The sequence below is a fragment of the Rhizophagus irregularis genome, chromosome 10 (genome assembly GCF_026210795.1).
Source record: "Rhizophagus irregularis chromosome 10, complete sequence".
In the NCBI taxonomy this organism is placed as follows: Eukaryota; Fungi; Glomeromycota; class Glomeromycetes; order Glomerales; family Glomeraceae; genus Rhizophagus; species Rhizophagus irregularis.
This window is the reverse complement of record NC_089438.1, coordinates 5,074,571-5,090,220: the sequence shown is the minus strand read 5'-3', so window position 1 is coordinate 5,090,220 and position 15,650 is coordinate 5,074,571. Positions and strand designations below refer to the sequence as shown.

General features: G+C 31.7%; 4 protein-coding genes across 4 annotated transcripts; 2 read left to right on the top strand and 2 right to left on the bottom strand.

Annotated features, from left to right (window-relative positions):
* Positions 1–3,392: 3,392 nt before the first annotated feature.
* Positions 3,393–5,719, bottom strand: OCT59_002519 (uncharacterized protein; the record flags this gene model as incomplete). Its single annotated transcript, XM_066144569.1, has 3 exons — positions 3,393–3,400; positions 3,561–4,185; positions 4,241–5,719. The coding sequence occupies 3 exons, from the start codon at positions 5,717–5,719 to the stop codon at positions 3,393–3,395; spliced, it is 2,112 nt and encodes a 703-aa protein (XP_065995722.1).
* Positions 5,720–5,767: 48 nt separating this feature from the next.
* Positions 5,768–7,988, top strand: OCT59_002518 (uncharacterized protein; the record flags this gene model as incomplete). The annotated part of the gene is made up of 3 exons (XM_025322997.2): positions 5,768–6,110; positions 6,250–6,261; positions 6,424–7,988. The coding sequence occupies 3 exons, from the start codon at positions 5,768–5,770 to the stop codon at positions 7,986–7,988; spliced, it is 1,920 nt and encodes a 639-aa protein (XP_025164798.2).
* Positions 7,989–10,046: 2,058 nt separating this feature from the next.
* OCT59_002517 (uncharacterized protein) lies at positions 10,047–10,786 on the bottom strand (the record flags this gene model as incomplete). Its single annotated transcript, XM_066144568.1, has 3 exons — positions 10,047–10,135; positions 10,266–10,424; positions 10,645–10,786. The coding sequence occupies 3 exons, from the start codon at positions 10,784–10,786 to the stop codon at positions 10,047–10,049; spliced, it is 390 nt and encodes a 129-aa protein (XP_065995721.1).
* Positions 10,787–14,605: 3,819 nt separating this feature from the next.
* OCT59_002516 (uncharacterized protein) lies at positions 14,606–14,971 on the top strand (the record flags this gene model as incomplete). Its single annotated transcript, XM_066144566.1, has 1 exon — positions 14,606–14,971. One exon carries the CDS (start codon positions 14,606–14,608, stop codon positions 14,969–14,971), a length of 366 nt encoding a protein of 121 aa, XP_065995720.1.
* Between the last annotated feature and the right edge of the window lie 679 nt (positions 14,972–15,650).

The window sequence follows — 15,650 nt, the reverse complement described above, 5'->3', positions numbered from 1 at the left end:
TAAATTTTTGAACCATTTCGGTATTTTACCTTTCATGTTCAGTCCTTGTTCCTTACATAAATGCTTCCATTTTAATAGCGTAATACCATCCGCCTCCAGGATGTCTTCTAAAAATATTATGTTTTTCGATTTTCTTGATTGTGCACTTGTCACGAATTCTTTTCCTTCGATTAAGTCTATTAAATCTGTCTTCCCTCCTTGTATTCTGTGATTTTCATTAAAATCTTTCGTTTCATGATTACAAATTTTTATTTTTTCGTTATTTAACGCTTTTAATGCTGATATGATCCAATTGTTTTTCCTATAATTCTTAATTTCTAATTCCCCAGGACATCTCGAGGTCCATAACTTTTTTTGTTCTTGTATCATTTTAATTTTGAATAGAATGTTTAAATTGTTATTCCCGTTCGCTTGATATAACAAATTCTTACATAACATTTCCATCTGTAGGTCATAAATATGTTTAACTCCTAAAATATCTTTCTCGTAAATTATGAAATTAGGAGTTGTTTTTGCTAGCCCTGCTCTTTTCTTTATGATCATATTAATTCTTGTCATTAATTTATCACATTCCCATTTTTTTAAAATAATTGCGGCTAGTTGATACTCTATTCTCGGCATTATTACAATATTCCAAACTGCGATGATTTGTTTTTCATTGAGTCGTTTCCAGTTAAATATGTTACAAGCATTATTAATTATCGATGTTATTTTCTTTTTATAGATCTCTCTTTTATTATCGTGTCGGAAAAATATTCCTAGATACCGATTTCCTTCTTCGTTATTTGTTTTAATCGCTTCCCCTTCTATGATTAAATCTTCTTTTTCATTGTTGATTTTTATAAGTTCATATTTGGATACGTTTGCTTTAACATCATTAATATTAAAAAATTGATGACAAATCTCGATCATGCGTTCTAATTGTTCTTTATTCTTGCTAATTAGCGTCGTGTCATCCATAAATGCCGTAACATTAATTGATATCTCTAGGGTTTCTTTTATGTCTTTATTTTTATCTATTAGTTTTTCTTCATAAAAATTGTACCCTGATTCCTCCCTCATTTCGTTTAGCCTGCTTAAAAGTGGATCGTAAAAAATTCTCCAGAGTATGGGCGACCATACTTCGCCTTGGTCTATACCATCTTCCACATGGTATTCCTCTGTTAGTTCATTATTCACTAAAACTCTGTTGAATCTATTTAGGCTCACATCCATAACTATATTAATAAATTTGTCCGGTAATTTAATTCTTTCTAGGCTTTTTTTCAACATTGATGTGTTTACCGAATCGTAGGCTTTGGATATATCCATCAACAATATCCAGGCTTCTTTTTTGTAATTATTGGCGTCCTCAATTATTGCTTGAATTATTTTAATTGGTTCTAATGTACTTTCATTTTTTAGTGCTGCGAAATTCGTATTCATCAGTATCTGTTCTTTAGTTAAAATTTCGCTCAATCTATTGACTAATATTTTGAACCAGATCTTCCTTGCCGTTTCTAAAAGCACTATTGGTCTTGTCAAATTCAGATCTTGATTCCAATTTGAGCGTGTAGTTTTGTTGATCGGGTATATGACACCTTTTTTCCATTCATTCGTTACGTTCTCTTTACACATGCTATCATTAATAATTTCTAATAATAAGCTTCTCGTTAAATGTCCGCTTTTCTTCCAAAAGTCATAAGTTATACCGCTCAGTCCTGGCGCTTTGTTTGTTTTTAGATTTTGTAAAACTTTCTCTAATTCTTCCATTTTTATCGGTGTCATCAAATTTTTGTACGTCTCTTCGTTTATATCATCTTTTGGTGCATATATTTCTCTCCAATCTGGATCGTATTCTAATTCGTCTAGGTTAATTTCTCTTTTCTTTGTCCATTCTTTATTGTGTTTGAGTACTTTTTCCTTTATTTTATTTTGATCTTTTTCTATCATGATTTTCCCATTTTCTTTTATCACTAAACCTGTCATATTTATTTTCTCTCTTTTCTTTTCTAAAATTCTATTTAACATTTTTCCAATGTCTTCTTCTAGATAGATCTCACGTTTTCTTATATTTATTTCTATATTTAGGCTATTAATTTCTTCGTATAAACTCCTCATAATTTCTGCTCTTTTCTTTTTCCTTTCTTTTAGTTCTTGTCGGTTACTGTGTGTTCTTAGTTTGTCTATCGTGATTGCGTGTTCTATTCTTTTTTCTAGTCTATCGTGTATATTGATTAGTTTACCTATTTTAACTGCATTGTGTTTTCCTGTATCCGTTGTTCCCCATTTTTCTATTATTAGTTTCTCTTCGAATTTTTTGAAACTATATATATATTGAGAACTTTTCCTATCATGCCATAAGTAATTAACTACTTTATCCGTTAATTTGCTGATTCCATGTTCTATCGCGTCTATCTTTTCTAGGTTTTCATATTCTGTTATTAGTTCTTCTAATCTTTCTTCGTTTGTTCTTGTTATATGTTCATCTCTTTCTTTTTTCAGTTTTTCTTTTTTATTCTTGATTTCTGTTATTTGTTTATTTTTTTCTTCGTCGTATATTTCTACTATAGTGTCCCAAGTGTTTTCTCTATCCAGTCGTTGTGTTGTTGCTTGATCTAATCCTTCTAATCTTAGTTCTACTTCTTCTGCTATTTTTTTCCAATCTTCTTGTTCTAGTTTTATGTGTCTTAATTCTTTTTTAATATTTTTCATATATCCTGATTTGTTCATTCCTAGTTTTTCTTTTAATTCTACTTTAACTGTTAGTGCTTTATGATCTGTTTCGAAGTCTTCTATATCTATTATTTCATGACTTATAATGTTTTCATTAAAGCTTTCGCTTGCGAAAATAAAATCTATCCTGGATGAATTATCTCCACTCTTCCATGTGTCTAGCATATCTTCCGCTGCTGTTAAGCTTTCGTGAATGTCTTGTAAGCCATGTTTTTTAATTGTGTTTATTAGTGGTTTTAGCTTTTTCTTGTTCTTTGTTGACTCGTTGAAGTCTCCTAATATTACTGTTTCATAATCTAAATTTAACGATTCGTTCATCCATTTTGTTAAATGTTTTTCTATGTTGGTTGTAGTCTGTTTATCGTTGTTTGGGTTATATATTCCTATAATTCTAATGTTCTTCTGTTTTCCTTTGAAAAGTAAATCTAATTTAATTGCGTGACCATTTATTGTCTCTATCTTATATCTTCTGTCATTGATATCTTTTTGCATCAAAATTATTATGCCATTCTTGTTGTTTTCGTTGTTGTAACTACTATTTATGCATTCATATTTGTCCCAGCCTTTGTACAAAAATTTACCTTTTGATTCTTTGAGTTTTGTTTCGGTGATTATTGCTATATCCCATTTCTCTTTATCTAGAAATTTTCGTATATCGCCTTGTTTTTTCGTGTCGTTTAATCCTCTTACGTTTATACAACCTATTTTTAATTTGTTTTTTGAATTTTTTTCCCGTTTGTTTTCTTTGTGTTTTTGATTTTCGTAAATTTTCTTGTTTTTTGTTTTTGTTTTTTTGTTTGTTATTAATAAATTTTCGTCTCCCTTTCTTGTCTCTTCTTCGTCACCTTCTACACTTTCTCCTTTCCTCTTTTTGTATATTTCTGTTGTTCGTTCAATAGCGTCCGCCCCATCGGCGTTCGCTTTGGAAGTGAGATCTTCTGTTCCTTTCATTAAAGTTTTTCCCGCTATTTCCGTTGTATCTGTAGCTGTTGTTGTTATCGTTGTTGTCATCGTTGTCCTCTTGTCTGTTGTTGTTTCTTGATTGTTGGTAATTGTATCGGTCGTTTCTGGTATGCTTGTTGTATCTTCTATTGTCATTTTCTTCATGTCTTCGATAATCATTATTACGGTTGTATCTTCTCTGATGGGTGTATCTTTGTTGATTTCTGTCGTCCCCGTATCTGCTGTTTTCATTGTCGTAATTTCTGTTGTATTGTTGATATCTGAAATTTCCCTCATTGTCGTACCATCCTCTTCCGAGGTTTCTTCCATTCCTGTCTTTCCTGTTTCCTCCAGGTCCGTTATTATTGAAAAAGCAATCTTCGGTTGTATGGTTATTTCTTTTACAGATCTCGCATCTGGGTGTATTTCTACTATCTTGTCGTCTATTGAAAATTTCTCTATTCCTATTGTGATTTTCTCTATCATTGCCGTTGTCGTAGCCACGAAAATTGTGTTTGTTGACATTCCCTGTCCGAAAAAACCAAGTAAATATTTGGTTTTCGCTTTCTATTTTTTTCCCTACCGCGATTTTCCTTTCTTCCATATTGTTGAAAAATGCGATTATATTGTATGTGCCTCTCTTCCTGCTTTGTGCTTTATACCAGTATCTAGCACCTGCTTTCTTTATTTGTTTAGCTAATTCTTTTTCGTTCGTTTCTTCGGGTATATCCATTATACTTGCGCTGATTCTTCCTCTTTGTTTTATCACGTGATTTTTGTAATTTTCTGGTTCTATTTTTATCATTTTTCCATTAATTAGTATTCCCCAGGTGTTCAAAAGCTCTTCTTCTGTACATTTTATCTCCATTTCTATCCTCATGTTGGTTGTTTTCCCTGTTTTGGTTTTACTTTTCGTATCGATTATTCTCCCTAGACGTTGTTCTAGTTTGTGCATGAGTTCGTTTAAATCTACATATGTTTCGTCTATTCCTGTGACTGATATAATTAATTTCGTTTGCATTTTGTCGAGCCATTCCAAATTTCTGAATTTTCCGATTGTGCCAAGTGTTCTTCCATCTTCGATAAAGTTATTTCTCGCTGTTTCTGTAAAGAAACCTACATAAGTGTATTCGTTTCCATTTTTTGTCGTTCTCCCCAGTGTGTTCACGTGATATTCCAGTAATTTATTATCATTGATGAATTCTATTATTGATTGGTCTGTTTGTTGGTCCCTGATCGCGCAGGTAAAAAGTCCCGCGAAATACTTGAGATCGTCCGCCGTTTTTGGTTGGTGCATTGAGTCCTTTCTTTTTTTGGAATGATCCCCCATGTCGTGATCTTCCATTATTGCCATCGTAATTGATTGGTCTCTTGAATTCTTAAAATTGCCATTTACGTTATGTTGCTGCATTTCTGTGTTTTTATTGGTGCTTTTCTCCATGTGTTTGTTTGTGGAGGGTGATGTTTTGTTATAACTTCTATATCTATTCTTGAATGTCTTGTCCATTGAGGCGTCGTCACTGGATGTGTTGCTGCTATTATCGCAAATTCCTTCTAAGATATTCTCGTCTTCGCTGTCTTCTTCTAGTGAGTTGCCTAAAGATTGTCTACATTTTTCCAAAGTTTTTTCTCTTTTGATTCTTTCTCTGTCTTCTTGGTCAACTGTTCCTAATTCCGTTTGTATTTGGTGTGCTTTTATGGAAGTGTGTTTGAAGTAGTATTCTTCTTTTTTGTTCCATTCTTCTTCCTTTAGACGTATCCATTCGTTCATCTCAAAATGTTTTTGTGCTAGCATTTCGTTGCTTGTGGTTTTATATTCATCTATGTATTGGTTAAATTCTTTGGTTCTTTGTGCGTTAAATTTTTCTATACAAATTGTTATGAGACCTCTAATAAAGCATCCTAAAATTTCGTTGTCGGAGCCTAGAAAGAAGGCTATATGCTTGTCTGCTTCTGTTATTTCCATCCCTGCGTTTTGTAATATTGCTTTTCGTTCTTCTTCGCTTTTTTGTGCGTATCCTTCCAGCGCTACAAAGTCCTCTCTAGACGGTGTTATACCCATTTTTACTATTGAGATATGTTTGCTGCGGAATCCTATGTAAATCGGTTTATGCAGGAGAGAGTTTTTTTTTTTTTTCGAACGCTTATTAATCTTTGGTGTATCGTTCGTGAAAATCGTTCTATTTTCAAAATTACTATAGGATTGGGTAACGATCTTGATGACCTTAAAAAAGTTATCAAGGAGGGGAAGCCAAATTATTTTGTTAATGCTGATGCCGACGAACTAATTCTATGGAGAACCAATGTTGCTTCGAATATACTTAGGAACAAAGAAACTGCTATTGAACCCTACTTAAACGAAAAATTAGATGATCCAGCCGATACGGTTAGAAATACATTTCAAAACGTTGTAGGAAATAATATTCGAGTTATTGTTGACGTTCCCGTTACTGGTGAGTCATACCATTTTTTTTTCCTTCTTTTCTTGCGCGTCATATTCGCCAATAATACCGAATACGTACTTATTCTTGTGCTTTTCTTTCCTGCTTCTTATCGTCGAACCGCCCAAAAAACACATTCGCGTTATCGTAGAGCAACCCAGTGGTAAGTGAGCCGTAATAAATTAGTCAACGCGAGCGAACGCGTAATCTGGCTTGATTTTTATAACCGTGTTTCATTTTTGCTTTGCTATACAATTGTTAATACTTTAAACCTATACTGATTGTCTTATTTATTTCTTAACTTTATCATTTCCGTTTTTATTAGCTAGGAAAAAACCACGAGAGAATAATATCATAACGACAGATGGCCCATTACAACCACTTTCGGGTTCATTGATGATTTCTAGAAATTTCTTTCAAGAAGTGGAATCTATTTTATTGAATGGACAATCGTTTGTTATTCATGGTCCTTATCAAAGCGGAAAGTCGACTTTTCTGTTCCATCTCAGGACGTCATTTATTGGTAAAAGCCTAGATTTTGCGCATCTCACGATGGCAGGTGTAAAAGGATCCATATTAACCAACGTGCGAACAGGGTTTTACGATTACATGTCATTTATGCTCTTTAAGGAAACGCTTGATGAAACAAAAACTTTTGCACATATCTACAATCTAAAGGATCCTTTATACATCCTTATCGATGAATTCCAATATATCTTCACAAACCCAGAGCTTTGTGAGGTGGCTAAAGATTTCTTCCGAGAAATTTCAAATGCGATGAATATACATTATGTTGCTGTGGGCACCTTTAAGCTTGTGGATTTGAAGAAAAGTGACAGTGACAAACTTATTTCGCCTTTCAACAAGGCCTTATTCAAACAAATGCCAATGTTCAGCATTCAAGAGATGGGCGAGCTCTTCAATCTATATCAATCAAACTTAGATAAAAATGGTGTTTTACTTGATTTGAGAACCAAGATTATAGAAGAATCTTGTGGACACCCGGCATCTTTCATGATTTTATTGAAGTTTTTTTATGATTTTCGGCCAACCCTTGATAAGTGGACAAGAGTTTTGCAAGGAAACCTTGAAAGGTACATGAATGTGACTCATACTAAGTTGAAAGATGAAATAGAAGAAATGGATGACAATGAAAAGGAATATCTTCGCGAACTCACAGATTATCAGAAAGATCATTGGAGCATGGAATTAGGTGATTTAACGAACCTCGATGATATAGATAATAAGTTATTGGACATCGGAATTCTTTACATCATGGACATAAATAAAGTTGGGTTTACAAGCTGTATTATATTACGTGTTTGTATTAATGCCACTTTTCCTACATCATCAAAAAGACTATCCAGAGACGAAGTACCAAGTGATCCCGTTGATTTATTAGAACTTGGACTAAAGTTAATTGATCCTCGCACAATTACTGATAAAAGGGCTAAAAATAAACATGGTCCAAGAGAAAGGGCTATGCAAGCATCACTTTTTAGTATCTTTAATGGTTTATTACCGAAACCGGAAATGATGTGCTTGATGGAGTTAAAATCTGGTGGTAGTTACCTAATTATAACTGATGGTGATCAAAATTTAACTGCCTACTCACTCAAATGTGGTGTAACATCGGAGAAGAAGTTCAAAGAAGCGTTTGAGCATGCTTGGGTATATTCTGATTATTTCCATATGGAGATATGTATTGTTAATTTTCTTCCAAATAGTCACGACGATCTGAATATTCCTTATGATACTCATGACATCGTTTTAATTAGTGTTGAGCATAATGATGAATGTACTAGGTTTGTAATTCAATCACAAACTCATGATTACCAAGAAAGAATAGTTACGATTTATGACTGCGGAATGTTTCACAAGAATAATTAGATATAACTTTTGTTCGTTAAATAAAGTATTGATATATTTGAAATGTGATGTCTGTCATTAATTTTTTGCTTGTATTGTAATATCTCACGTGAAGAATCTTTGCTGTATCAGTAAATTACATGATATTACAATTTGTAAGGGTCTGTGCAACATTACTTTCACTCCACTATTAGTCTATACAAAAACATAAAAAAAGAATGGAAAGAGCCCGAAAAATGTTTAGAATTTTTGATACTATAGGCAAAAAAAAAATAGCACGGGTAAAAACTATCTCTCTGGGTTTCATCCTGGTAGATGATACTGATTATGTAATTGCTGAAGTTTTAAAAGGATCAGGAAGCGCGTAATACTGCGCCATATTTTACTGCACCTTGGTAACACGGTGTCCCACCTCGGCAACTAAAAAAATAGTGTTTCCTTGCAGTTGTTTAATAAAGCATTTTATATAAGATTTGCCCATATCGGGCTAGCAATTTTTAACCAATGTATTATTTACTTAACGATCATCACTAAATATATGCTACTTAGCATCCCTCATATTGTCACATTATTGCCGATCATTTGCCGATCATTTATTAATCATCTTTTCAATACATAAAGCTGAAATGATGTTTGATTTGACAATTTTGAGGGTAAAATTGATCAATATTAACAGAAATTAATACATGTAAATTTTTATAATTAACAAATAAAATGAAAATTCAAATTTTATAATCTTGAGATCCAGTGAACATATTCTAATGAATTATATACTATTAGATTGGTCTCAGTGAGAGGATTCGAATGGTAGTGAAATCATTGCCATCAGATCCATATTGGAGAAGTCATTGCATTTTAAAATTTTGTACTAAATTAAATAGTAATATTATTAGTATTAATAATTACAAATATTAATTTGGCCATAAATTTTGTATTATCTAAACTTATGTTGTGTTACTTCAGCCATTAATTTAAGACATTAGTCTATAACTTATAAAGTTTCAAGTTTCGCCCAAACTTCTGTAGCTTCGCCTGAAGCTTCAATATCTAATTAGGAGATGATCGGCATATATTAATTAATTGAAAAATTTGGCCTAAAGCTAACTTTGGCATTACATTTTATTTTGGCACAAAATTTTTATATTAAACTGTTAATACTTTAAACTATTAAATAAAATAATTTAATGTGATTTTTTTACACATTTATGGTTTGAAATAATGCTTCAAAGTTAATGTGATATCATATATATTATGATCGGCAAATGATCAGCATGTGATAATAAGCATGTTTGTTATGCTATACTACTTTGCATTACATCCTGGTGATATGTGTTCTGCCTCAGCAATTAAAAAACTACCTCACCAACACTGGCAATTTTTGCACAGATGTCATATATCACATAATTATAATTACGTGATTTTGATATTTGCTTTACCTTTTATGGTTAATCTGTATTGAACGATGGTTTTATTTTAATATTTTTGTACTACAACTTTTGGAATGATCTTACCACACCACCTCGAAAAGATGTGATGCCTAACCGTCACCATATACGTGACATCCGCACTTGCGTTATTTATATTTATCTCAGCGACTTAGAAATTTTTTGTAATCTGATCTCTATTTGTCACCTGCATAATAGTATGTCACCTGTGTTACTATAAACATATAGTTGAGGGTAGTGTGGTAAGATGATCCCAACTTTAATCTCCATTTTTCACGTCTCCTTACGTCTTTATTAGATATATAAGTTTTAAATAAAAAACTTTTTTATTATAAAACTCATTAAATTTTCATTTAACACTTGTATTTTGTCAGTTTATACATATTTACCTTGACTTTAGAAATGTTTTTCTTTAATAAATTACAATTTACAATCACTGAACGTGAACAGATAGACAAAAAAATTCGCATGTAAGTTTCTTTGTTTTTATACTATAGTGCTTATAATTTTTTTTCTTGCTTTTTTAATTATAAAATGGTCTTTGATTTATTGGAATTAAATGTTATATAGACTTATTATTTAATACAGTTTATCTTTTAACAGGATTAACTGTTACAGCATTACAAAATAGATACTATATGAATGAAGTCAAAATTGTACCTATTTCTAAATCAGTATCGTCATTATCAATCATCTTTTCATTACCTTGATCATCTTTAACCACTAATACGAATTTTTGTGGAATTCGAATATTCTCATATCATTTTTTCATTTCTGATAACATCTCTTGTTGATCTATAAAAATTATTAATTATCATACATGTCAATCAGCAATTTTTCAAAATTCAATTACCTTTAGGAATATTTAGTGGTTCAATTTCTATAACCTTATCGTCAGACTCTTCTTGAGTCAGCTTAGTCAACTTTGCAGATTTGAGGATCGACTTGATGGGTGCCAATTTGCTAGTCAACTTATTGGTCTTGTCACTTGTCTCATTTGGATCACTTTCTTCTTTTATTTTTTTCCGTTGACGATTAGATCTTTCGCTCAGTGTTTCTTCTTAAAACCTTTGCTGCTTTTATTTGTTTGACTTGATGGGTGCTGATTTGTTTTGTCTCCAATAGCCAGATTCCTTTGTAATATGTTTAAACATAACCTGAAGAATCGATTTTATTTATTGTCCTTCGCTATTAAATTTTTTGTGGCCTAGTCAACTTATTGGTTTTGTCACTCGTCTCATTCAGATCACTTTTTTCTTCCATTTTTTCCCATTGACGCTTAGATCCTTCACTTGGTATTTCTTCTTGAAACCTTTGCTGCTTTTGTTTATTTGATGATGATTTGCTAGTTGACTTATTGGTCTTGTCACTCATCTTATTCAAATTACTTTCTTCTTCTATTCTTTCCTGTTGACGATTAGATTCTTCGCTCAGTGTTTCTTTTTGAAACCTTTGCTGCTTTTATTTATTTGAATTAGTAGGTGACGATTTGCTAGTCGACTTATTGGTCTTATCACTCGTCTCATTTGGGTTACTTTCTTCTTCCATTCTTCCCTGTTGACAATTAGATCCTTCATCCAGTATTTCTTCTTGAAACCTCTGTTGCTTTTATTTGTTATTTTTTTTATTATTTTTTTTATTATTGCTATTATTTGTCATTTTGATATTCACTCAATATTCGTTTTAAAAAATTGAAGCGGGTTCAATATTGTCATATCATCCTATTTATAAATTTAAAAAATCAAATCAATTAATAATAAGAAAATCATTAGCATCCTACTGTGTTGATTTCTCAATTGACAAATCAACTATAAATCATAATTAAAAAAAACAAATCAATTAATAATAAGAAAATCGTTAGTGTTTTACTGCGTTGATTTCTCAATTGAAAAATCAACTATAAATCATAAAGTAGGACAAACTTGGGGGTTCTGGGACAGCAGCTATCACATAGGTCTAACTATAATTTAGTGTACCTCAGACCACCTAGCCTTGATTTCTAATATGATAACACTATACCTGTTTTTCTATCCCCAGACCATCTAACTTTGATTCCCAATATGTTATTACTTGATAGCTAAAAAGAACTCCCCAAGCGTTGTAGATAAGATTAAAATCATATATTCCTAGGCATTAATGCCACGCATAGATCCATTCCAGGGTATCATAATTTTATGCTATATCAGATTGCCTTTATAAGTGCCAAAGGTATGAAGGACACAAAGTGTCTGTAATATCGATGGCACAATTCAGCAATCCATTGTGGCATACTATTTTTATGATACTCTAAAATGGATTCATTCGATGATTTAAGCCATTCATGCTCTAACCAAAAATTTTTAACAGGAAAGCAACTAGACATATTGTAAAGCTTTTCCTCCTATACAAAAAAATCTGGGACAGTAAAGTCTAACCAAAAATCCAACCCAGGTCTAACCAAAAAATGTATAGCAGGAAGGCAACTAGACATATTGTAAAGCTTTTTCTGCAATACGAAAAAATCTGGGACAACAGGTCTAACCAAAAGTCTAACCAAAAATCCGACCGAGGTCTAACCAAAAAAATATATAGCAGGTAGTCAACTAGACATATTGTAAAGCTTCCCCTGCAATACGAAAAATTCTGGGACAATGAAGTCTAACCAAAATTTAACCCTAATCATAAATTGCTATGATTCTTTGACGAAGCCTATTTTCATACCGATTTTGATAGTAATAAGATGGGAAACATTTTAGAATTTATTAATTGAAGAAAAAAATTTTTAGGTTATTAGTACACAACCAGTATGGCAACAAGTAATCGAACTTGTGATAGATGTGGAAAGGCTTTTGCAACTCCACAAAAGCTTTGTGAGCATCAAAATAGAAAGTTTCTATGCAAGCCTACAGCTAAACCTCAGGATCCCACACCTGAGATTGTACAATTGCAACCACAACCGGAGCAACTCCAGGAACTCATACCTGAAGTTATCCCAGCTCCTGCAGAGAAAACTCCTAATTTATCAATTGATGAACTAGCAAAATGGTTAGCAGGACCTGGTAATTACAATCAATATACTCCATGAAAAAGAAGAGCTCTCCAAACAGATAATGAATGGTTTGCTTATATACAAGGAGATTATAGAGGAAGATGGTGTGATATTCAATTTGTAAAAAGAGTTCATGATCCTGCACGTTCACATAAATCTCTAAAACATAAGACAGTATGGCAAGCTGATCTTAAACCAAATGTTAGAGATATACCAGGACCCCGGAAAATGCTTATATATGTAAGGTACCAAGGTGCTTAGCCAACATAGTAAAGTTTTATGATGTAAGAATTTTATAATGCTTAATTTTAAGAAAATTTTATACTATGTAAGATAATTAAATTGCATATTTTTGGTATTATTTTAAAATACTAAGAGTTTTTAGTTGCTTATTTTTCATATTTATATAATTTTTTAAAATATTATATATTGAATTTATAATTAATTTTTATTTTATTTTCACTAACGGTGAGTGTTAATTTTGTATTACATTTCACAATTTTATATAAATACATAAACAAAAATTTTTTTTTTGATGAAATTTCATTTTTTTTTTCAATGTTTTATTAATTATCTGTCAATAGTATCTTTTTAATTTTTATTAAACTCAGTGTATTATTTTTAATATAAAATTACTATATTATACATGTTTATTTTGTTAAATAAAATTACTATAAATATGTTTTACTTTAAAATATAATTTCACTACTCACCACTTTGGTTATATCAAATTATCTTTTATGTTTAAGTAAGTTTGTTCAGCAAGTTAAATCTACTTGTATTTTAAGGCTAAGTATGATATTTATATAGAAAAGCATATTTTTTTTAACGGTAATAACTTTTAAATTTTTCACTTTTTCGTTTATAACTTCAGAGCGTAATTACACCACTTCAGTCAAATGAAATCGACTTTCTAAATTAATTGAAAGTTGTTCAGCAAGGTCGGAACTACTTATATATTAATTTTCATGAGTGTGGGTATAATACTTATGGAGAAAAGTGCATTTTTCATAACAGTACTAACTTCCGAATTTTTCATTTCTCCGTTTACAACTTCAGAGCGTAATTACACCTTTTTGGTCAAATGAAATCGACTTTCTAAATTAATTGAAAATTGTTCAGCAAGGTCGAAACTACTTATATATTAATTTTCATGAGTGTGGGTATAATACTTATGGAGAAAAGTGCATTTTTCATAACGGTACTAACTTCCGAATTTTTCGTTTCTCCGTTTACAACTTCAGAGCGTAATTACACCTCTTTGGTCAAATGAAATCGACTTTCTAAATTAATTGAAAATTGTTCAGCAAGGTCGAAACTACCTGCATATTAATTTTTATGGGTGTAAATATAATACTTATGGAGAAATTTACATTTTTTGTAATAGTATTAATTTCGAATTTTTCTTTTACTGTTTATTAACTTTATTAATTGAATATTGTTAATCTACTTGTATATTATGTTTAGTTTAGCTTCACAACATATTTAAAATTGGATTTAATAAAATATATTAATTAATAAATATATTTTATAAATTATGTGTTATAATAAAAATTTAATTAGGTTAGAAGATTGATTTGCTTATTTTTATATAATTTTTAAAGTTAGATATCAACAATGCTTGGCGACCATAGTAAAAACCTATGCTTAGAGCTACTAATAAAAAATATTTTTGGGACCTTACCTATATAAGTATTTTCTGGGGTCCTCGAATACTGATATAGTGTATGAGAAGATGAATTAACCAATAGTTTATCATAACAAGATTTATTGAACTAATTAAAAACTATGTATGATTCGTTTTATACAAGAACGAAGAAATTGTCATCTCCGAGATCAAGTTTATTTATTTACTTGATTTTGCTTTTCTTCCTCTTTTTTTGGGAACATTATTTTGATTTTCTTTGTCATTTAGGGGAGGCCAGAAATGACGTCATTTCATAGAGGGGGGAGGGGGGGTCATCGCACGATGATATTACACAAATCCCATTTTAGGCGTATCATGAGAGGGGTCATCGCATGATGACATTACACAAAATTTCATTTTAAGTATTTCACGTACTGCGCCTTTTCAAATTTATTGAACTTTGAATTCCGCGAAAAAAAAATTTTCGTCCATTTTATTTTAACCATGTTTGTCTTCCTATCCTTTTTTTTCTATATTAATGAAACAAACCTATTTTCGAGAACAAAAGTATTCCAGGAATTTTCTTGTTTCAAAGCCACGAAACCTTTATGAACAATATGTGAATGCTTTTGCATTTTCTGAAATGGTAAAAAGTCAAAATACTGCACCAAGCAAGAGGGAGCTTCAGCAACAAGCACAAAGTAGTTGGCGAGAAATCCAAACTAAAAATAAGAATGATATTCATAGTCTTATTTCTGAACTATTAAAGACTCCTATTCAACCTTCCTCTTTCAATTTTTCACGAAAAAAGACTATAGTTGAACATTCAATATCACCTCCAACATCACCTAATCCTCCCAATATTCCTAATGATACTCAATTTTCAATTAATGCAGTGGCTTAAAAAAGGTCAGATGCTATTATTAATCAAGCAAAGACTGAATTGTACGAATATAATAACCTACTACGAACAGCCACATCATCAGCACTTCATACACAATTTTCCTCAAAAATTAAAAAACTTGAAGGGACTATAATGGTAGAGGAAAGTAAGATTAAAAGTCTAAAAGGCAATGCAGCAGCTCAAAATCGAGCTCGAGAAAGGAAGCGACAAAAATTAGATAAGGAGAATATTGTAGAAATATATGATGCTCCAGGTCATCCATCATATTTAATAAATAATCCCGATCTTCTGGAAAAAATGCATAGCAGCATTGAGTTTGGTGCTGCAGATCCCAAACGACGCAAAGAAGTAATCAAAGTACGCACAATTAAGCATCTTCGCGAAAAAATGGAGGAAGATTATAATATTTATATGTCGAAGTCTACAGTGAAAAATTATATTCAACCTCGTCATCTAGGAACAACAGAAGCTAATCGGCATCATCATCCTGCGCAAATACGACTGGCAGCTGTTGGAAGAAATGAAATGAGTGAACATGTGGATGAGCATTATTGTTTAGCATCAGTGTCGTTGGGCTGGATGTGGGTCTCGCTACCGCTCCACCCACCTCGGCCTCACGGCCTCGCAGTACCTCCTTCCCCCTACGGGGGATCAGTCACCATCTGTCATTAACATCAGT